This window comes from Schistocerca cancellata, chromosome 6 (assembly GCF_023864275.1).
Source record: "Schistocerca cancellata isolate TAMUIC-IGC-003103 chromosome 6, iqSchCanc2.1, whole genome shotgun sequence".
NCBI lineage: Eukaryota > Metazoa > Arthropoda > Insecta > Orthoptera > Acrididae > Schistocerca > Schistocerca cancellata.
In genome coordinates this window covers 54,266,434-54,291,098 of record NC_064631.1, presented here as the reverse complement: position 1 = coordinate 54,291,098, position 24,665 = coordinate 54,266,434, and the positions used below count along the sequence as shown (strand labels likewise).

The window sequence follows — 24,665 nt, the reverse complement described above, 5'->3', positions numbered from 1 at the left end:
TTATAGCCAAATATATTGTTAATGTAAATCTCAAGTTACAACATTTTCCGATCACTCAAAAAACCACGATAGTGCAAAATAAATCAATAACCAAAAACTTTGTCATATCATGGAAATTTCAATAAACAATACAAAATTCTTACTCATTATCTGTGTTACTTCAAAATAGGATCAAATAAGATCAAAATACAGGTATAGTACTGGAATAAACCAAGTTTAAAGGGCAATGTGCCTTCCATTTATTTTCTATTGTAAATGAGTGGTGAGTCATGAAAAAGAGCTAATTCATTTCAGGGAGTGAACAGTTCTGATCCGATCTCTGAAAAGAACAGTTTTGCCCATCTCTACAGGCAGGTCTAGAGAGACTTCCTAGCACTCGCCCCAGTTGTACAGCCAACTTTGCTAGCGATGGTTCACTGTCTACATACGCTCTCATTTGCCGAGACGACAGTTTAGCATAGCCTTCAGCTACGTCATTTGCTACGACCTAGCAAGGCGCCATATTCTTCAAGAATGTATTTAGAACTGATAATATTGTGAATCATGTACCGTCAAGAGCGACGTTCATCATTAATGAATTAAAGTTAAGTATCAAACTAATTACGTCCGCTTTCTGAATACTAATTCCTTGTCATGTCCCGGACCTCACGTCAGTATAGTTCTTCCCTCCTCACGCCAGCCTGCGTGAGCTAAGACGCGTGCATTTCGGCCTCCATTCGTAAAACGGTGTTGGCTCTTCAGCCAACACAAGTACTGCCTCTGTCCTTATTGTTAGTCAGTACTTACACTTTTTATATAAAAAATATCTTTCCCTATAAATTTGCAACTATGCTGTAGGCCATTTTAATTGTTTAAAATCTGATGAAGGCACTCTTAGAAGTGTTGAAACCTAGTCAATAAGACTTTATTTAATAGTGACATAGGGATCATTTGTTTCAATTCTACTGCAGGGTCTTCCAACGACTTGTTGAGTCCATGACGCATCGAACTGCTACACTACACCGGCAAAAGGAGGCCCGACACAATATTTGGAAATATTGCACGACTTTTGTCACTTCAGTGTGTTTTTCGGACACTTAATGCAGCAGTTATTTCTTCCTACGTGGATGCTTCCATCTATGGTTAGATAACATATAGGTAGAGGTAAGAACAGAAGTGCCACGTTCACGACCATGCAAATATCGGCAAGCAATTATTTTTCTTGGCAGCTGTTTTCACTGTTGGCAACGGTACCAGACAATGGTTCTCAAAGAAAGCATATTCTTTACTGGCCTATGTGTACGGTAACGAGGAGGAAAGAAAGACATATTTGTCCATTCATCAGTCAGTGAAAACTAAAAGTTTTGCCTAATATCTATTCGTATACAAAATAAAAAGCTGGCCAGGTCCGATTGAGACTAAAGGTTTCTTGCAAACTTCATTATGTATATAGAGAGTTGATCCACACTGGGAATTGAAAATCTCGACCATTTTTTGCCTCTTATCGACATTAATACTGGCATGATATCGCTTCAAGGATTCCAAGATTTTCGAGAATGTTTTAATGTCAATAATACAAATATGACATAAAGTCTTGCAGGAGGAAAGCGACCATTATTAAAATAATCGGTAGTTCTGCAGGATGACTGGTTCGCAACGGTAAAAGTCGAATACAGTAGTCTGCTAATATTTGTTTCACTTACAACTTAAAACACCATATCTAATTACAGCTATCGCTCCTGCATATCTGATGATGTATAAATTCCGGAATGTGTTGTATAAGCAATGACATTGCTCCTTGCATGACGGTTGATATTTACCGTTGCGAACCAATTTTTTAAATTTTAAATTTGACGTCGATGAAAATACAAAAGAATTATCTTTTTCGCGTGTACAGTTATGAATTAACGACTATGCAATTTTTCCTTTACTTGTACTGTCAAATCATGCTTCTTGCCAAATTTCATGATTTTAGGCGAAAGGTAAGTTTTGATGGGCGAGTTTGCAAGCGTCAAAGTATGTGGCATAAATAGCCGTATCTTTTGGTGGCATTAACTTAGAAGGTTACATTTATTGAACAACCTAAGGCCTACAGACATTTGTATGTGACTTAAATTTAAACTTTATATGTCTACTCGCACCTGAGGAAAAAGGTTTTTGACAGTCGGACAGGAAGAGAAACAAAGTGATCGTATATTAGATAAATTGGTGGTGGGAGAAAGGAGGGGAAAGGGGAGGGACTATTGATGCCAGCTGCATCAGGACTTTATGCAGGAGCCCGCATCTCGTGGTCGTGCGGTAGCGTTCTCGCTTCCCACGCCCGGGTTCCCGGGTTCGATTCCCGGCGGGGTCAGGGATTTTCTCTGTCTTGTGATGGCTGGGTGTTGTGTGCTGTCCTTAGGTTAGTTAGGTTTAAGTAGTTCTAAGTTCTAGGGGACTGATGACCATAGATGTTGAGTCCCATAGTGCTCAGAGCCATTTGAACCATTTCAACTTTATGCAGGATCAGTGGCGACGACTGAATATGTGTGCCAGACTGGGATTCTAACTCGGGATCTCCTGCTCAGTCACTGCACCAGCTGCACACGGTGTTTATCGCAACTGCACGGATTTCCTGGGCACGCATCTAGGCCCATCGCATTCCCACCTTACGCCACCCATGTGCAGTCTATAACTATATGTTTACGAAATGTGTATACATAAACATACAGTTATAAATGTCCCCGTTCGTAGTCTCTAATTATAACAATATGTTACTTTTGTGCTGTAACGTATAGCTATAATCAGCGGTGGAAACATATTTGCGAACGCCGACCGTGTGCGGCTGTTTCTTGTTGGATCGTCTGATCAGTCGGAAGTTGCATTGCAGAGGAGAGTAAATGCCTATTCAAAATACAATTATTTTGGATAGCTCAACATGAATTTCCTAAGGGACCGTAGTTTATCATGCATTTACCAGTAGAATACGGCGAGGAGAAAATATTTCGCCGCATGCAACTTCCGTCCGAACTCGACGAAAGAATTCGTGACTGTGAACTCTCTATCTGGCAGAAACATATAGAAAATTAAATAATTTCATGAAGAAGTGAGACACAGATTCTATAGTAAATGAATAGTCCATACACCAGTTCCATTTAACTCTGAACTTATGGCAATTAATAGACGAACTTACACTGCAATGAAGGATTTAACATGGATGCCATTTTGACTGGCACTACTCTTAATGAAAACAATTCCTTTGACGTTTTCACATACACGTCGCACAATAAATCTACTGCTAGGCACTTTTAGTATTACACATTTACTTTACACTAGAACAATATTAATTTTAACAATAATAATACGGCGGCAAGACATGCGCGTCCGACACAAGTTACAGGAGACAAGAGAAGAATGGGTAACTGTTCATCGAGAATATCTCGTACCTCAAAAAAAAATGTGTAAAAGTGTTCTTCTTCTGTCCGTTTTTCGCGCCGCGGTTTTCAAAGTCAATAACTCATTGCATCTCTGACGGCGCTTCGACAATAAACAAGTTACGTCACAGGTCGTTCACCTTTTACATTCTCGCAATATTATTTGCTAACTGTAGCTGTTGCCGAGCGACTGCTCGATTAGTGAATGATTTAAAATGATAAGGCAATCACATAATGTTACAAGTCCCATCCCAAATCATCCAAGCCTGCTACTTTGAGATTCTCACAGGAGATCGGACGTAACTGTGCATTCCCACTTAAAGTGGTAGAGTCATTGCGCATCGAGGCAATGTCACCAGTTAATTCTTTTCTCATTCGAATATAACAGGTACCTCAATCGGTAAAAACGGAACTCTTGTAGGATCAACTATACGAATACGTGATGTCCAATTGTTGGACATGTCCGAAAGAACAGACACTCCGTATTCATATAGTTGATCCTATAAGGGTTCTGTTTCTACCGACTGCAGTAAAGAACCATAAAACCTCCTTATTTTCAAATGAACAAATAATTAAATGATCATTTTGTGCCGAAGCAGCAAATGTATGTGTCACAAGCGGCGAAATTTGCACCCACTGTCTGAAGTTCTGAGAACTGTGAGTATCGGCACGACTCTCTGGCGACGCGCCCGTGCTTCTGCTTCCAGAATACCAGCCAGCAATGAGCGATCGCTACAGCTTCATCCCTGCGACGCGGGAGCAGGTGGAGACCATCAGGAAGAGTCTGGGGACAGACGAAGAGGACATCAAGAGGACCGTAGCGTCTGTGCGAGACTGGCTCAGGAAGCAGCCGCATCTGCCCGACGAGATAGGTCAGTCAGCTTTGAGACTATTCTACTGTACTCTTCTAAAATTCCCAAACTGTAATTCTGAGTTTAGCGTTGATTGCTTAAACGACTATTTCGCTCTTCAATTTTGAACAAAACGTTTCCAAACATTGCTGTTACAATAGTGTGGTGGCTGTGCTTATGTGCACTGGATCTGTCGTACGAGACTGCTACAGTGATTCTTACTAAGTATAGCGCAGAGTAATGACCAGTTATACAGGCACGGATTTTTCGGACAAATATCAGATGAGTTGTTAGTGGGACACTGGGGGACCCAGATGGGAACATTCTGGGGCAGATTTTCTGTTCTATAATTTACCTTGCAAACAAGGAAATCCTCTAGGGAACCTTGTGACAGACTCGAATGCTCCAATCGCGCGCGGGGTTTCGATAAACCGAGCATAGCTCAACGTCGGGATGGTTTCCAGCACTAACACTACATACGTAACAAGGGTTTCTTTGCTGATCCTGAACGTCAGCGATTTCTCCATGATATCAAGTAGTTGTAAATTTAGAAGCGAAGTGCTCTTTCTGAAGACAGTAATAAGCACAGAAGAGTAAATAAGAGGTGAAACTGCAGATCTTGCGGTAAATGTCGTCTCTGAGGCAGATGCCACTGTAAATACGACTGCAGTGCAAAATGACTGTAAGAACGAATGTCGTTTTTTGAAACTGGTGTGGACGGCGAGAAAATAAACGAACGGAGGTTGAGATCAGATAGCTCTGATGTTTTCGTTAAACTTCGTAAGACGCTCCAGAAATTCAACTATTGCTTCCTTTTCTTTATTGGTTTCATCTGCTTGTCCCATATGGGAAGGTGGCAGAGGATAGGGGGCTGTCAGTGATACTGTCAATAGGCTCTTCCGACAAATGGATGTGTAGTACTCACAAAGACGAAAATGAAATAAATTTAAGATGACACAGTTTGAAACGCCCTGATAAACACACAGGACAGGAGAGGTAGATGGAATTGTGGAAAGGGGCCAAAATGAGCGGCTGTCAGTTACACTCGAACACATTTAACTTTATTTATTTGACCAAACATGACAGTACAAATTCATTAACTTGGTTATCGGCTGAATACGCCACGCTATCTCATGTCTTAAGGGCACCACCACTTTATTTTAAAAGGAACGGCTAAAAGTCATTAACTCAACATTCAGACGCCAAAAAGAATATTCAGAAGGCAGAATGCCAGACGTTAAATAAGTTCTATAATTTGGCCGAAGGCCCAGACTTGAAAAGTGAAGGCCGATGATTTAAGACTCAAGGTAAAATTAAATTAAAAAACTCAAGGCAGGCGGCCTTATCTTCAATTAGGCTGAAGGCCCCAAACAGTCTGATGCTCGAAATACAAAGATCCTTAATTTAAAAACGGCTGAAGGCCCCATGACTTAAAACTCAAGGCAACATAAATTTAAACAACAAAACCTTACCTTAAATTAGGCTGAAGGCCCCAAACAATCTAACACTTGACAACCAAGGAACTTTAGTTTTAAAGTGGCTGAAGGCTGTAACGGAACATATTAAAGGCTTTACTGCACCGAAGTATGCGATACCCTCCAAATTCAACCAGTTTAACGAGTATTTATGATTATAGAAAAGTTATTGTGTATGTTAACAATGATTGCGTAACATGTCTGCATAAACAGTCAACCCATTAAATTATACTGAGTAACTGACCCACACAAAAGTTTATATCACTTGATTACTGATACAGCAAATGTCATCATGTAAAAACACTAAGTTCATCTTAAATAATTAATATGAAGTACGAAAAATAGTGGCCAACTTAGGTATTTTGGATCTCCTTAAATAAAAATCACCCAGTGAAACCTATTTGTTCACTAGGAGCGTTTTCACTCAGTATTCACGAAATCAATCCTATTTTAGACGAAAACCAATGTAATTCTTAATAATTCATGTTATTTATTTATTTATGCAAATTAGAGAAGTCAATTGACAAACTTCTAAAAAAACGGCCTTTTTGTAACAAAGAATTATTCTGTCAAGTCAACAAATCTGACTGTCATTTTAATAACATGTTAAATTATGTCACTCGACGCAAATTAATAACTTTTCTGCACAAATTATGATAACAGATGTACATGTGACTTATAAACTATATCTCTTTTTAGTAGTTCTTTGACAATGTTATAAATAAGAGCAGCAAGAAGGGTCGAGAAGCAGTCGCAGTCGGAATGTCACTTTGGTAAAGTGTGTTTGTGTGTTATTGTTTGAGGTGGATAAACACTGCAAAGAACATGTAACGGAAGTACTACTTTGTGTTGAGTCATGGTCTTTGGTGGACAGTGGAATTAAGATGGCCACCAGAGTAATAAATATTTGAAGTTTACATATTTGTTGGTTTCGCTCGTTCTTTATCATCAAAAGCACATAAAAAACACGGGACCTCATGTTTTTAACCCTAGACAACCAGATGTAGAGCCAACATCAGCATCGAGAGACAGCAGCGATCCAGCAAGTAGCAGCGATTACCACAACACAATGCATTTTAATGGCGCCACCCTAACATCAAGTGCTAACAAGCTCCGTAAATGGGAGTGAAATAGTGCGATTATAGCAATTAGCAATATCTACGACCAAGCGACCATTACAAGGCCCATGACTTAAAATGCAACTAAAATAATTTTTGTTAGGCAGAAGCCTCAAGGCTTTATCTTTAAACAATATTTTAATAGGCTGAAGGCCCAAACAATCTAACACTTGACAACCAAGGAACTTTAATTTTAAAGTGGCTGAAGGCCCATGATTTAAAACACCACTAAAAACCATCTGCTATGAACCATAAAAATACACACAACAGACAATAAGAAAAGGCAGTGCAGGTAATGGCGCTCAGAAGTTTCGAGGGTCAGCCAGCACTTGAAATACTAATATTCACTGAGGTGAGACAGGCAGCCAGTCCAACCATTCTCGATCCGACGACAACCCAATCAACAGTCAACGGACCCACCGACAAGGTAACTTGCTCTCCACTCGAACATCTCACAACTCGGAGTTCAATGCAGACGTAAAAGGCATGGACGCCCACAACCAAGCATACATTAATCTGTCGAACAACACACCATGCTGGACAGCGACTACACGGTGAGGAAAGGACACTGACTAAATTTACGTCAACGGCCAAGAAAGGTTACCGGAACGTTAATGGACACAAGGCAGAAAATTCCGCTGGTGCACTATGCACTATGGTTCTGAGCACTATGGGACTTGACATCTGAGGTCATCAGTCCCCTAGAACTTAGAACTACTTACACCTAACTAACCTAAGGACGTCACACACATGCACGCCCGAGGCAGGATTCGAACCTGCGACCATAACAGTCGCGCGGTTCGGGACTGAAGCGCCTAGAACCTCCCGGCCACCGCGGCCGGCCCGCTGGTGCACTTCGATTGCAAATAACCAAATACAGTTAGACTACCAAATGGAACACACACATTGTTTCCAGAATGAGATTTTCACTCTGCAGCGGAGTGTGCGCTGATATGAAACTTCCTGGCAGATTAAAACTGTGTGCCCGACCGACACTCGAACTCGGGACCTTTGCCTTTCGCGGGCAAGTGCTCTACCATCTGAGCTACCGAAGCACGACTCACGCCCGGTACTCACAGCTTTACTTCTGCCAGTATCTCGTCTCCTACCTTCCAAACTTTACAGAAGCTCTCCTGCGAAAGGCAAAGGTCCCGAGTTCGAGTCTCGGTCGGGCACACAGTTTTAATCTGCCAGGAAGTGACACACATTGTTGCTCATGGGAATGTCCCAACAGACAACAAAGAGAACGAAACGGCACAATCTTAACAGTCTTGAGTTGCTGGTAAATTAAATCCAAATTCAACTTTCCTGTCCAGGGTCGGTGAGCCACTGGCCTCCTAACAATGGGAACAGCGCCACACACTCTGACACTGCATAGAGACGGCCAGTGGGCCCGGCCAAAACACGCCCCGTGGAGATTTCCTCGCTGCTCCACGCCAACCGACCGACTGCCACACATCAGCACGGAGACAGAGCTAAATAACTGAGCAGTCGACATCACAACCTACACACTGTTTCACAAACACTTGCACGAAGGACTAGACAATACTAACGACAGCGACTGTGAAATAACAAGGACGAATCACAAGTCGGCACACGCAGGCAACCCCTATGCGATCGCCAGCCGACGTATACATTGTCCGACAAGAAGACCGACCGAAGACCAACGCAGGTGGTCCACACTCAAGTGATATGTATCGGCGACCATCGGGTGAGTCATGGCTGTCCGGACCTCACTACAGCCGCGCCCCGACTGAACTTCTGCCGCATCCCAAGTCAAGCACTGCCAGCTCCGAACTGCACTCCTAGCGCCTCCCATATCACTGGCAGATCCGAACTAACCTCGAACGGCCGGCCGGCGTGTGGCCGAGCGGTTCTAGGCGCTTCAGTCTGGAACCGCGCGACCGCTACGCTCGCAGGTTCGAATCCTGCCTCGGGCATGGATGTGTGTGATGTCCTTAGGTTAGTTAGGTTCAACTACTTCTAAGTTCCAGCGGACTGCTGACCTCAGATGTTAAGTCCCATAGTGCTCAGAGTCATAACCCAGAACACACGACAACCGGGAAGTAATAGCAGTCACCAAAGATAATACGCCAGGTCTTATATCGATAAGCGCTGCTGTTGCCGCTCACGGGCAGGCAAGGCTGCAACTCAGTGACACCAGTAATTGAAATGAACATAACGAGGCTGTAGTACAGTAAAACAGGGTGTCAAACTATAGGGTTATTACAAATGATTGAAGCGATTTCACAGCTCTACAATAACTTTATTGTTTGAGATATTTTCACAATGCTTTGCACACACATACAAAAACTCAAAAAGTTTTTTTAGGCATTCACAAATGTTCGATATGTGCCCCTTTAGTGATTCGGCAGACATCAAGCCGATAATCAAGTTCCTCCCACACTCGGCGCAGCATGTCCCCATCAATGAGTTCGAAAGCATCGTTGATGCGAGCTCGCAGTTCTGGCACGTTTCTTGGTAGAGGAGGTTTAAACACTGAATATTTCACATAACCCCACAGAAAGAAATCGCATGGGGTTAAGTCGGGAGAGCGTGGAGGCCATGACATGAATTGCTGATCATGATCTCCACCACAACCGATCCATCGGTTTTCCAATCTCCTGTTTAAGAAATGCCGAACATCATGATGGAAGTGCGGTCGAGCACCATTCTGTTGAAAGATGAAGTCGGCGCTGTCGGTCTCCAGTTGTGGCACGAGCCAATTTTCCGCGGGCTACGCATGAAACTTGCCCGCACGCGTTCAACCGTTTCTTCGCTCACTGCAGGCCGACCCGTTGATTTCCCCTTACAGAGGCATCCAGAAGCTTTAAACTGCGGTTCCATCGCCGAATGGAGTTAGCAGTTGGTGGATCTTTGTTGAACTTCGTCCTGAAGTGTCGTTGCACTGTTATGACTGACTGATGTGAGTGCATTTCAAGCACGACATACGCTTTCTCGGGTCCTGTCGCCATTTTGTCTCACTGCGCTGTCGAGCGCTCTGACGGCAGGAACCTGAAGTGCGGCTTCAGCCGAACAAAACTTTATGAGTTTTACTACGTATCTGTAGTGTGTCGTGACCATATGTCAATGAATGGAGCTACAGTGAATTTATGAAATCGCTTCAATCATTTGTAATAGCCCTGTAGGTATGGCACGATCACGAGCCACGCACGGCTCACAGTTACAAGTGGTTTTAAAATTTGTTAAGATGAAGTTAGTGAAGGTTTCATATAGAATAAAGTTTATTTTAGCCTCCGTTCATTTTAAATAGAAACAATATTAGGTAAAACAAAAGAATAGCAAAGCATTTTGTGGTATCCACCACCATTAGATCTCCGCTCCAATACGCGCGGACGGGAAACGCATCGTTGGCCGCACTTCCCTACGCACAGCCCGCTGCTACCGTCGCAGGCCACCTTCGCGCGCCCTCTGTTCAAGCCACAGCAGGTTGCCAACCAGCACGCACAGCGATTGGCCGCCCAGAACACACAGCTACCCCAGCCGCCGACTCTGTTAGCTATGGAGCCTTATTTAACGCCACCACCGACATCTACAAGGTATCCTTTGTTATGCCCATCCGGCTTGGATCTCCGCCTCCCCTACCTTTTATAAATCCCTCCAAATCCTCGAACGCCATGCTCTCCGCCTTGCCTATCGCATCTGTCTCCCCTCCCCACGCGGATCCTGTATGATCTCATCACCTTTCCCCACCTCCTCCTTTTCCTTGAAAGGATACGGATCCTGTACACCTCCCGTAAACTTGATCCTCCTCACCCTCTCGTCTCCACGATCCTTTCCCACCACCGCCCGCTGCCGCGCCTATATCCGCACGTCCCACCCGGTCTCCATCTCTCCACCCTCCTTACCCTCTCCCAAGGTGGCTTCCGCCAGCTCCCCCTCCCTAATGCTGTCCTCGTCCCCTCCATCTACCCCTCCTATCAACTTTACCCTGCGCCCCTCCACTTCCGGTGTCCTTTCCTTTCGGCACCCTCCCTCCCTTCTCTTCCCTTCTTTTTCCTTTTCCCCCATCCCCTCCCTCCACCCCTCTTCCCACGGGCTTCCCCTCCCCCTTCCTCCCTCCCCCCTATCTCCCCTGCCCGTGGCATCTCTGCTCTCCCCTCTCGCTCTCCCACTCCCCTTCCTCCTCCTCCTCTCTTGGCAGGTCCCCGGACTCGCACACGCATAGTGAACATTCGCGCGCCGGAGATCATCGCCATCAGTATCTCATGTGTGTGCTTCGTTTTGTGTTTTGTGCAGTTACGACTCCACTGTTCACATGTGCCGTCGCCGTTCTCCGTGTTTTGTGCGCCGTGTCCACAAGTGTTAGTGTTTTTATCGTCCAACGTGAACGGCTTCATGTTTATTGTTTTTTTTTTGTATCTCCATTTTTTGCCCGCCGTTTTTTGTATTGTCTGTATCACCTCTATGTCATGTTATTGTTTCCACTTAAGGCTGAAGAGCAGCGTAATGTGCTGCTGCCAGCCCACCTGTATGGGTGATTAAAATTACAATAAAGGAAAAAAAAAAAACAAAAAAAATCTACAAGGTAGGTCTCATAGTGCTACGTTCTATCGACAACTAGAAATTGCAACGCTGCGGTCGGACTGGTGTCCCTGCTGCTCATGTTGACTTGGCTGATCTCTGGACTTAGAAACTAGTTGCCATAATGGAACTCGGTCTTCCACGTTCACTAGGCTTACTGGTCCTTCACATTTGATGTCTTTTTCTGTGCGCCGTTGAAGTTTTGAACGTACTGGCAAATAGCAGATCCGTAGTACAGTGTCAAAATGGCGTCTACATACGACTCACGTTACAAGCAGTGTGCAGTTATTTTAATTCTTGTGTGCAGAAAAAGAAACCGCCGTGAACATCAACAACCGTTTGTGTGCAGTGTATGGCGGTGCTGCCATTGATAGTATAGTTGGGCGATGGGTAAAGAAACTTACAGCCGCAGGAAATACAGAAGCAGAGCTCCATGATCAGCCACGCTCGGGACGTCCTGTCTCAGCCACTGCTCCAGACATGCTGAATCGCGCGGATGCCACTACAACTGGACAGTTGGCTCCACAGCTGCCGGTCAGCATTGGAAGCGCGTCTGCAAAGACGGAGACTCTCGGTTATTCAAGGAGGCGCTCACGATGGGTTTCACCCTACAGTCCAGACTTTGCACCTTTGGACTTCCATCTCTGTGGCTCACTTACTTCTTTCAGGGGGAGGGGTTATCAATGTTAACCACATATTTTTTGACTCTTTGATGGGCAAGAATTATTTTTAAAATGAAAACACGTGATTTGTCAAAATTATAAAACTTCTTACCAAAGAAACCAATTTATTTTGATATAGTTTTACAATATTTTGCTTACTTTTTTAATTACAGTCAATTAAATTGTGGTTACCTCTGCTAACCACCGCCCATAATACTCATTAGTTATTTATTTGTTGAGAATTTTGAGAGGTAAAATTTTGAACAGTTTTCTTAAGGAAATTATTTACACAAACAACTCAAAAGTACGTCATTATTGAGAATGAAATGTTTGAAAGCAAGTTTTGCCTTTTCGTAGACAAAGAGGCACGTTACAGGAATAACACATCCACACTGTTCTAACAGGAACGGCACGTGTGCTGCATACTGCACGTCTTCTTGATGTGGCCTGTTTTGGCTGATGTGCACTACCTTCCAATTTGATTTGTTTGTCCACGTGCGGTTTATGTTGAAGCAGAGTAACGCTCCTCCCTTTTTGACTTAGGCCACTGCGATGGGCAATTGCCTTGGCAAACAGTCCTTCGTACTGAGGAGAAAACTGAATCGTTTTACAGTCATCAAGTCACATATATGTGACTCATTTAAATCTGGCGACGAGGACCAATAATCTCGATAAATTGGTAATTTTTTGACACTCATAAATAAATTGATGCCTCAGAAAACCCTTATCTCATCTTCAGTAGATGGGATGAAAGGCTTTCGTTTTTGTGTGGCGCACAAATTGGTGTGAAATGTAATATACACTCCTGGAAATGGAAAAAAGAGCACATTGACACCGGTGTGTCAGACCCACCATACTTGCTCCGGACACTGCGAGAGGGCTGTACAAGCAATGATCACACGCACGGCACAGCGGACACACCAGGAACCGCGGTGTTGGCCGTGGAATGGCGCTAGCTGCGCAGCATTTGTGCACCGCCGCCGTCAGTGTCAGCCAGTTTGCCGTGGCATACGGAGCTCCATCGCAGTCTTTAACACTGGTAGCATGCCGCGACAGCGTGGACGTGAACCGTATGTGCAGTTGACGGACTTTGAGCGAGGGCGTATAGTGGGCATGCGGGAGGCCGGGTGGACGTACCGCCGAATTGCTCAACACGTGGGGCGTGAGGTCTCCACAGTACATCGATGTTGTCGCCAGTGGTCGGCAGAAGGTGCACGTGCCCGTCGACCTGGGACCGGACCGCAGCGACGCACGGATGCACGCCAAGACCGTAGTATTCTACGCAGTGCCGTAGGGGACCGCACCGCCACTTCCCAGCAAATTAGGGACACTGTTGCTCCTGGGGTATCAGCGAGGACCATTCGCAACCGTCTCCATGAAGCTGGGCTACGGTCCCGCACACCGTTAGGCCGTCTTCCGCTCACGCCCCAACATCGTGCAGCCCGCCTCCAGTGGTGTCGCGACAGGCGTGAATGGAGGGACGAATGGAGACGTGTCGTCTTCAGCGATGAGAGTCGCTTCTGCCTTGGTGCCAATGATGGTCGTACGCGTGTTTGGCTCCGTGCAGGTGAGCGCCACAATCAGGACTGCATACGACCGAGGCACACAGGGCCAACACCCGGCATCATGGTGTGGGGAGCGATCTCCTACACTGGCCGTACACCACTGGTGATCGTCGAGGGGACACTGAATAGTGCACCGTCATCGAACCCATCGTTCTACCATTCCTAGACCGGCAAGGGAACTTGCTGTTCCAACAGGACAATGCACGTCCGCATGTATCCCGTGCCATCCAACGTGCTCTAGAAGGTGTAAGTCAACTACCCTGGTCAGCAAGACCTCCGGATCTGTCCCTCATTGAGCATGTTTGGGACTGGATGAAGCGTCGTCTCACGCGGTCTGCACGTCCAGCGCGAACGCTGGTCCAACTGAGGCGCCAGGTGGAAATGGCATGGCAAGCCGTTCCACAGGACTACATCCAGCATCTCTACGATCGTCTCCATGGGAGAATAGCAGCCTGCATTGCTGCGAAAGGTGGATATACACCGTACTAGTGCCGACATTGTGCATGCTCTGTTGCCTGTGTCTATGTGCCTGTGGTTCTGTCAGTGTGATCATGTGATGTATCTGACCCCAGGAATGTGTCAATAAAGTTTCCCCTTCCTGGGACAATGACTTCACGGTGTTCTTATTTCAATTTCCAGGAGTGTATTTTACCATTTCTTCCAAGTTTGTTCTGATTTCCACAATGTCACCTTTCTGCCTGTTTGTCTTTTACATGGCTACATGGGGCGTTGGCCTGGATTACCTTGCTCATTGCTCGCTGCAGAAGAATTTGAGACAATTCTATATTTTTGCATAATACATTTACGCTGTGTGACAGCGGTGTTTAGAACTGAAATGTGGAACCACTGTACGTCTAGAGTGAAAGAAACTGGAAGTATCTGAAGTACGGTGGTATCGAAGAAAGTCATAAACCAAGAGGAGCAGTTAAGTATGAAATGAATCAATACTAAATCGAATAAGTGTTGTATTCACCAAATATTCTTGGCGTCAGACATAGATGTGACAGCATGAGAGCCCACTACTACCGAAAGTTCTTGTTACGTTTGGCTTGCTTACTCGCAGCTACTGCTCAGCTTCGTTACACTGAGGCGACAAAAGCTATGAGATTGCGATATGCACGTATGAATATGTCGGTAGTATGGCGTACACAAAGTATAAAACGGTAGAGCGTTGGCGAAGCCGTCAATTGTACTCATGTGATTCATGGGAAAAGGTTTCCGACCGCATGACTGGAACTAACAAACTTTGAAAGCGGAATGATAGGAGGAGCTAGATGCATGGAACATTCCACTTCGGAAATCGTTAGGGAATTCAGTATTCCCAGATCCACAGTGTCAAGAATGTGCCGAGAATACCAAGTTTCAGTCAATACCTATCTGACGGACAACACAGTGGCCGACGGTCTTTACTTAACGACTGAGAACAGCGGCGTTTGCGTAGAGTCGTGAGTACTAACAGGGAAGTAACACTGAGTGATATAATCGCAGAAATCAATGAGCGACGTACGACGAACGTACGAGGTGTGGCTAGAAAAAAACCGGACTAGTACTGGTGAAACAATAAAACGAATGCAATAAGGCTGAAAGTCGCGTGGCCTGTCACATGACTCTCGCTCCGCCTACTGCTCGAGTTTCATCTGCCTCCTGCACTCAGTCTGCCCGTGGCGTCTGTTTTAAGTAGTTGACGTTTTGTCTGTGCGTCGAAAAATGTTAAGTGTACAGAAAGAACAGCGTGTTAACATCAAATTTTGTTTCAAACTAGGAAAATCTGCAAGTGAAACGTTTGTAATGTTACAACAAGTGTACGGCGATGATTGTTTATCGCGAACACAAGTGTTTGAGTGGTTTAAACGATTTAAAGATGGCCACGAAGACACCAGTGATGACACTCGCACTGGCAAACCATTGTCAGCAAAAACGGATGCAAACATTGAAAAAATCGGTAAACTTGTTCGACAAGATCGCCGTTTAACAATCAGAGCAGTGTCTGAGTTAACAGGATTGACAAGGAAAGTGTTAGGCAGATTCTTCATGAAAGTTTCAACATGAACAAAGTGTGTTCAAAAATGGTTCCAAAGTGTCTCACAATTGAACAGACGGAACGCCGAAGAATGATTTGTTCTGACATCCTGGAAAACATTGAAAGTGATCCCACCTTCTTACAAAATGTTATTACTTGCGATGAATCGTGGTTTTTTACTTACGATCCCGAAACTAAACGCCAATCGATGCATTGGAAAACTCCTGGTTCTCCACGACAAAAAAAAGCACGTATGTCAAAATCGAAATTCAAGGCAATGATGATTGGTTTTTTTTTTGACATCAAAGGGATTGTGCACATTGATTGGGTACCAGAGGGACAAACAGTGAATCAGCATTACTACATTAGCGTCCTGGCTACCCTACGTGAGCGAGTACGGAGAAAACGGGACGATTTGTGGAGAAAAAAGTCATGGATCCTTCACCAAGACAATGCCCTAGCTCACAGTGCGTTGTCAGTGAAGACGTTTTTGGCAAAACACAACATTCCCATCTTAGATCATCCACCCTACTCACCTGATTTGGCCCCCAGTGACTTTTTTCTTTTCCCTAAAGTCAAGTCAGCTTTGAAAGGAACTAGATTTGAGACTGTTGAAGCAGTAAAAGAAAAAGCGACGGAAGTAATGTATGGACTTACCGAAAATGATCTGCAGCATTGCTATCAACACTGGAAAATTCGTATGGAGCGGTGTAGAGACCGAGGAGGAGAGTACATTGAAGGAGATAACATGAAATTGTAAATAATTGTAAATTAATTTTTTTTTTCCAGCATCAGTCCGGTTTTTTTCTAGCCGCACCTCGTGTCTGTTAGGACAATGTGGCGAACTTCGTCGATAATGGTCCGTGGCAACAGACGACCGACCCTGGCGCCTGCAGCGCCTCTCCTGACCTCGCTCCCTATACGAGCGAAAAACCGTACCGTGGTCAGATGAGGCCCGATTTCAGTTAGTAAGAGCTGATGGTAGGATTCGAGTCTGGTGCAGACCACACGAAACCATGGACCCTTGTTGTCAACCAAGCAATTTGCAAGTTGGTGATTAATGGTGTGGGCTGTGTTTTCCTGGAATGGACTGTGTCGTCTGGCCTATCTCAACCAATCATTGACTGTAAATGGTTGTGTTTGGTTATTAGGACACCATTTTCAGCCATTCGTGGACTTCATGCTCCCAAACAACGGTGGAATTTATATGGATGACAATCCAGCATGTCATCGGCCCACAACTGTTCTGGACAGTTCGAGCGAATAGTTTGGCCATCCATGGAACATTTATGGGACACAGTTGAGATTTTAGTTCGTACACAGAATCCATCGCTGGTAACACTTTAATATTACTGACGGCTCTAGAGGTAGCAAGGCTCAGTATTTCTGCAGGAGGCTTACAGCGACTTGCTGAGTCCACGTCATGTAGAGTCGCTGCACTACGCTGGGAAAAAGGAGCTCCAACACGATATTAGGAGGTATGGTATAACTTTCGTCACCTCAATGTACATTTAGCCAATATCTATGGCCAAATAACGATTAGCAAAGATTTGCAGTAATTTATTTGTAGAAGCTTTGTAATAAGTAAATTTAGTATGGAGATTATGCATTAACTGAAACTTCTTGGCAGATTAAAACTGTGTGCCGGTCCGAGACTCGAACTCGGGACCTTGGCTTTTCACGGGCACGTGCTCTACCAACTGAGCTACCCAAGAGCGACTCACGCACCGTCCTCACAGCTTTAATTCCGCCAGTACCCCGTCTCCTACCTTCCAAACTTCACAGAAGCTCTCCTGCGCACTTAGCAGGAGAGCTTTTGTGATGCGAAAGGCAAAGGTCCCGAGTTCGAGTCTCGGTCTGGCACATAGTTTTAATCTGCCATAAAGTTTCAGATCAGCGCACACTCCGCTGCAGAGTGAAAATTTCATTCTAGAAACAACCCCCAGGCTGTGGCTAAGCCGTATCTCCGCAATATCCTTTCCTCCAGGAGTGCTAGTTCTGCAAGGTTCGTGAGAGAGTTTCTGTGAAGTTTGGAAGGTAGGAGATGAGGTACTGGCGGAATTAAAGCTGTGAGGAACGAGCGTGAGTCGTGCTCCGATAGCTCAATTGGTAGAGCACGTGCCCGTGAAAGGCAAAGGTCCCGAGTTCGAGTCTCGGTCCGACACACAGTTTTAATCTGCCAGGAAGTTTCAGATCATCGCACACTCCGCTGTAGAGTGAAAATTTCATTCTATACATTAACTGTTCACTTGCTCTGATCTGTCTCGAACTCTGGCGTAGTCCTGATTTAGTGAATGGTAACGGATTTTCTTGTTGGTGCCTGTAGTTGAGTCCTATGCTGTCTTGAGTTTCTGATATGAGCCGTGTGCTAGCTTATATCAGCATTTGATGGACTGATGTGCACTTGGAAACTGTTTATGTGATGTAAGGCGGAATCATGAAACAAGTATCATTACCCTATGCGACTTCTGTTGCATCCTATCCTTAACTCAATAGCTCCTGAGTACTAACCAGCTCGTCACTCTCCTCTGTGTAGCGATTTTCCTTATCTTCTGGACGATACAGCAATAACTGAGGACGGAAGACTATGTAAGAGACTAACCAAGAGATGGAACTTGTTAGTGGAGCGTCCAGGAACAGTTAACAGTCGCTGAATGGAGAAATAGAAGATCAGAATTAGTAGAGACAGACAAACTGTAGAGAAGAAGCTGAACAAAATAAAGCGATAGAAGGGAAAAAATTAGCAAACGATAGGAAAACATGGAGTACAGCAACAAACCAAGTGAAACACTGAAAACTTAATTAAAATCTACCTTCAATTTATAGCTATTGTTTTTGTGATTACTGAAAAATTCTGTGTAATAACGCACGTGTACATTTCTTACAGAAGACGATCGCATCGAGCGGATGTACATAAACTGCAAGTGCAATGTAGAGAGGGTTAAGAAAGGACTGGACGCCTACTTCTCGCATAAGACCAGGCATCCAGAGATAATGATGAACCGTGACCCTAGGGGACCCGACGTTGTGACCACCATTGAGCACGTGTAAGTACCTATGAAACCCATCATAAATTTGTGTGTCCTCTTTACAAATACTGAACACTCTTTTGCAATTAAATCTAAAGATGAGGAATAAAACTGGAAATGTATGAGCGAGTGTAGCAGGATATCATCCTGTTCTGCTTGTATGCCGAAGAAAAAAAACCGTTTTTTTTCTTTTCTGAAGAATTCAGAAAAATCTAATCTGTTGTGGCCTCATCACAGAGATTCAATTCCGAACCCAATATGCCACAGCTCAGAGATACGCAAGTAATTTTTAACGTTAAAAGCTGCCGAATTATGACTCTCTGTAGTAGTTATATGAAACTAATTTTGCTGTAATTTTTGAAAGAAAATTAGAAGAATATTTCGACAAAATAACATGTGTGGAACTTGATCAATTAGTGACAAGATAACAGTGACGCAAATTACTGACATACCATCTGGAGTAAAGGTCTGCCCATACGGTTATTATGGTTATTTTCATGAGTGTCATGTCAAGTGCTGAACATTTTGATCCTGGTCACTGATACATTCAATTCCTGAGAGACAAAACTGCACGCTGAACTTCATCTGCACTTACCGCGTCATAGGCCCTCCTGAGTATGAGTTACCAGTACAATATTTACACATTTGTTGATAAAATGGATAAATATAATCACACATCCAAAGATTTGAGTTGACCAGATTAACTGGATACAAACACCCGATTCACAAACGGAATGTCTCAAATCTTAAATATTAATAAGGCAATAAATTGTTAATAAAGACTCACATTAAATAAAATTTAAATGAATTTTAGCACAATAATTAGGGCTTCTTCAGAACAATCAGTTACACTCACTGGAGTCATAAACAGAATATTTCCAAAGTGAAATTTTAACAACAGAAACTAATTATTAGTGGGAGACTCAGACTGAATAAAATTTAAATTAATTTACATCGTAATTGAAACAGTGTAAGAAAACGGAAAGGTCCAAGGAAACTTCAGAGATACATTCAGTCGAAAAGATCAAATTCTACCATAAATACTTTAACCATTAAGAACACTATTTTCCAGGAAAACGGATGTTTGTCGTTTGAAAACTGACATAAACATACACCTTGTCGTACGATCCTCAGTCACATTCGCACATAAAAGGCGCAAGAAAACACCACAGAAACTAACCTGAAACATTTCCGTAAAGAAACAGAAGGCAACTATGTATTGTTCTATCGAAGACACAAGCTAACCACGGTAGACACGACCATTTTAAAACATCGTTACAACGTCTAGCAAACTGACTGTTCAACTGTTGGCATAAAGTCGGTAGGAAACCTGTATCCTACACAGCTAACACAATACACTGCGGGCAGCCACTTCACATCATCAGTTACTAACCCCTTCTAGGGAGGCACTGTCTGTGTGTGGTTGTCAGAAAATGTGGTTTTAGTAAATACCAGCTTACGGAACGGTACCTGTTAGTGTATAATGCTGCATGGCACACCCAGCTATATACATGTCACGGATATAGTATAAATCCATAGTATAAATCCGTAAGTTAGATACCCAAGCAACCCCAACACATTCCAGCCAGTATCCGCAAGCCACAGGTTCCAGCGACTCAAGTCTGTTCATCTCAGTAGGCCCACAATAAACGCCGTCCGTGCTGGCGATCTCACACAGACACGCCCTCTCCCGACTTGCGCCAGACTCCTACTGGTGGCCCACCAGCACCGTCAACACTCGTGGCGTCTCTCACAGGCCACTCGGTCAGCCTCTGCACCGACAGATGAACGCCTCCTCCGCCAGACATTCACGCCACTCTAGCTAACGGGAAACCACAGAAATTGGTGCCAACCTAGGAAAGCTAGGCAACATAGTGCGACACTTGTCACACCTCGTAGAGCGGTTGTTTAAATTTTACCAGGAGATAAAAGTCCTTACGTGTTAGGGCATTGGAAATAAGAAAAAGCTGTATAATTAAAAAGTCTGTGGGTAAAGAATCAGCTAATCTTATAAGCTGATTAAGACGCTTGCAAACGTTCAGAAAATACACCTGTGTAGCAGATGGTAGCTTTAATCAGCTTAATCAGTGCCGGTTTGATTTTAGGAAATGAAGAAGTATTCATTAAGAATTCAAGAATGCGTTAGAAACAACAGATATATGTAAAAAAACAAACGCGATTTCATTATTACATGAGATCCCTGGAGTACCCGACAATTTATGGTTATTTGTGCAGATTCAAGGAGCACAGGAACCCCAATGTCTATACTACTCTAAAGACAGAGTTGTCGAATGGTCAGCTGGCGTACTGAAAGTAATCAAAAGAACTAATAGGAAGTGCCCACCGGGGGCCGAAATGAGATTTTAGGATCTGGTAATGGAACCTCTCTTATGCCAACTGGATCTAATCAAGTCGATAGGATGGTGACATATGCCGACGATATCTTTGGATGTTTTGTCAAGGAACTCAAGAGCCGAAATGGGGGAACGGTAGATGGGGGCGTCTCCCAGATGCAGGGGTGGTGTGTAAACAATAAATTAAACATAAACCAGCAGAAAAATACACATTTACTCTTAAAAGGTTAATTTCTATCATGCATTAAAACTAAAGTTATGAAGCATCTTCATCTCCAGCACATAGTGTGTTGCAGTCCATTTGGATGAAATGCGTAAACTCTCACAATGTACTCACAGAGTATCACACAAAGCAGGCAACATTACGCAAAAAGTGTTCCACCCCTCAAGCGGTGAGGACCTACCACGATATTATCATCACCATCATAAGCTTTGCAGCAAATGTCTTGGCGCACAGAGTTCTGTTCGCATAACAGCAAATCCTGCGACTTGCACAAAAGGGTGAGCTGCTCAAACTCACAGGAGCCTTTAGCATCACACCAAAAGAAGTTTTGTTGGCGATCCTTTAGATCTGTCGAGTGGACATTACATCGAAATATCGTGTGGCGTCCTACTGGTTACGTAAGTAGATTTGACAAAGGTCCAACAAACGATAAAAAAACAAACCACAAATAAGATGAAGGAAAGTGAGCGGATAACATGACAACGGGACAACGGTTCAATACGAAAACAGACCGATGAGTCCACCACTTTATCATGCATGTATATGAAGAATGTTGTTAGTTCACTTAATTCTCATTTACATTCTGAATCACACTCGTAATAACTTATTATAATAGTATTAAAAAGTTTAATCGATCAACTGTCTCTGTTTTCACACGGCTGATCTTTTGTAAAAAACCCAGTGCTTTTGTTGACGTTTTGTTTTGTCTTATACAAGGTGACGGTTTGTATTCGCTGTTGTTAACGAGCATAAGTAACATAGCTGGGTCCTCATCACAGCTGCAGTCTTCGTTTCATTCCTTAAGGAATTCGAATTAAATCATACCTATACTATGAGTTAGGTTGTTCTTCTTTGCATGACTAGAAAAAGCTTTTAAAGTTCAGACAATTATTAAAAACATAGAAAAATTTGTTGAATTGAGTACTCATCATGTGTACACATAGAAAATGAACTATCACTGTAAGTAGGCTGTTTATGTTTTCTTTATGTAAGTAGGCTGTTTATGTTTTCTTATTGGCAAAGTTATGTAGCGCTCTATATGAAAATCACTGGCTGTGCTGTGTGCAGTCTGTGGCCAACATTGTGTTAATAAGTGTGTGCATTTGATATCTTTGTTATTGTAATTATGAAAAATTTTTTCAAATCATTATTGGCCACTGCCCAAAAATATTTTTTAAATTTTTTTGTGGGGAGCATGGGGGCTATGTAAGTAGGCTGTTTATGTTTTCTTTATGTAAGTAGGCTGTTTATGTTTTCTTATTGGCAAAGTTCGTAGCGCTCTATATGAAAATCACTGGCTGTGCTGTGTGCAGTCTGTGGCTAGTTTGCATTGTTGTCTGCCATTGTAGTGTTGGGCAGCGGCAGCTGGATGTGAACAGCGCGTAGCGTTGCACAGTTAGAGGTGAGCCGCCAGCAGTGGTGGATGTGTGGAAGGAAATGGCGGAGTTTTGAAATTACATATATTATGACTTTTGATGATATTAAGGTAAATACAGTGTTTGTTCTCTATTAAAATCTTTCATTTGCTAACTATCCCTATCAGTAGTTAGTGCCTTCAGTAGTTTGAATCTTTTATTTAGCTGGCAGTAGTGGCGCTCGCTGTATTGCAGTAGTTCGAGTAATGAAGATTTTTGTGAGGTAAGTTATTTGTGAAAGGTATAGTTTAATGTTACTCAGGGCCATTCTTTTGCAGGGATCTTTGATAGTCAGATTGCGTTGCGCTAAATAATATTGTGTGTCAGGTTAAGCACAGTCGTGTATAATTGTTCTAAGGGGACGTTTCAATACTTCCAATAAAATTATGCTGGCATGCATGTCTTTAGCTCACTTGTGCATTGACAAATGACACATGTGTAAGTGCAAAGGAATATAACAGAAAGAGCTTCACAAATTGAGCAAGCCAGTAGCACACTGGTGCACCTCTCACCCTTAAGGAAGCAGTTATTCGGCTTGGCACTGATGGCCTCCTGAGGGATATCACGACAATTTGTGTTAAACTGTTGCGTTTTATCATCAGAATCCCAAGCTAATTCGAGGACGCTGCTTATAATGCTCCAAATGTTCTCAGCTGGGAAGAGATCCGGTGGCTTTGCTGGCGATGATGGGGTTTGGAAAGCATGAAAAAAAGCAGTGTGGGGGAGGGGATTTTCTTGCTGGAATGGAAGCCGCAGGTGGCTTTCCACGAAGGACAACGAAACGGAGCATGAGATATCGTCGACGTACCGTTGTGCTGTTAAGGTCCCATGGATGATAACCAAACGTGTCCTGCTATAAAATACAATTTCACCCCAGCCCATCACTGCTGGTTGTGGGGTGTTATGGTGGATGGCCGCCACTTTGGTATCCTGCTGCTCTCTAGGGCATCTCTAGACACGTCTTCACTGGTCGTTGGCGCTCATAAGTGAAGACAATTCTACACCATTTAATGAGATTCCAGCCCATGATGACCATCGAAGACCTGTCTAGAGACACCTCTGGCTGTAGTAGGATACCAACCCGGCCGTCAACCGCCATACGGCCCAACAGCCAGGGGTGATGGTATAGGCTGCCACTTTATTTCATAGCACGGTCGCTATGGTTATTATCTACGGAACCCTTACACCAATGTGGTACGTCGACGATATTGTACGGCCGTTTTGCTGCTATTCATAACAGGGCACCATGGGCTTAAATTTCAGCAAGATAAAGCCCACCTGCACATAATGAGAGTTCCTACACTTCGCCTTTGTGCTTCCCAAACACTACCTTGGCGAACAAGGTCGTCGGATAGCTCTCCAATTAATGATATTTGCAGCATTGTGGACAATGCCCTCCAACCAGCTCGGGATTTTGACGATCTAACGCACCAATTGGATAGAATTTGGCACAACATCCCTCAGGAGGACATCCACCCACTCCATCAATCAGTTCTAAGACGAATAACTGCTTGCATAAGGCCCAGAGATGGAGCAATACGTTACTCACTTGCTCAATTTGTCAAACTCTCCCTCTTGAATAAATCATCCAAATTTTATGAAGCTGTAATTATTCGTTTTGTCTGTATATGTACACCACATGTACCGATTTCCGTCCCGTTCAATCATTCTTTTATGGTGTATCCCTTTCTTTTTTCCGTTTTCGTCTTGAAATGAATTTCTCTTCAAAAGTCATCGTCCCTCATTAACCACTGTGTTGAATTTTTTACAAAACATCTTCCACTGTAAATAGTTCTTTTTTACAGTTTTGAAAAGGTAATTTAGAAATCATGTACTTGACGAAATAATACCATTTTGGCACACAAATATGTAACAAAAAATTATTATTAACAAGCATTTAGGGAAGGCGTCGTTTGCATTATTGTAATATCACCATATAAAAACGCAACAAATTGTGCAAAGCAATACTTCTCACAAAACACAAAAATCGACCTTCTTTTCACTTAAATGGCTTCA

At 43.6% G+C, this 24,665-nt stretch overlaps 1 protein-coding gene across 3 annotated transcripts in view; it reads left to right on the top strand.

Moving 5' to 3' along the window:
- The window catches only part of LOC126191560 (retinol-binding protein pinta-like), a 282,679-nt gene that overhangs the window by 192,763 nt on the left and 65,251 nt on the right, over positions 1-24,665 (top strand). For 2 of the 3 annotated variants that reach the window (XM_049932475.1, XM_049932473.1), the window contains exons 2-3: positions 4,100-4,264; positions 18,516-18,675. In XM_049932475.1, the coding sequence (XP_049788432.1) occupies positions 4,114-4,264; positions 18,516-18,675 (311 nt within the window). In that variant the 5' untranslated portion in view covers positions 4,100-4,113. The remainder of the gene's footprint in view (positions 1-4,099; positions 4,265-18,515; positions 18,676-24,665) is intronic. The other variant, XM_049932476.1, reaches the window with a different exon arrangement.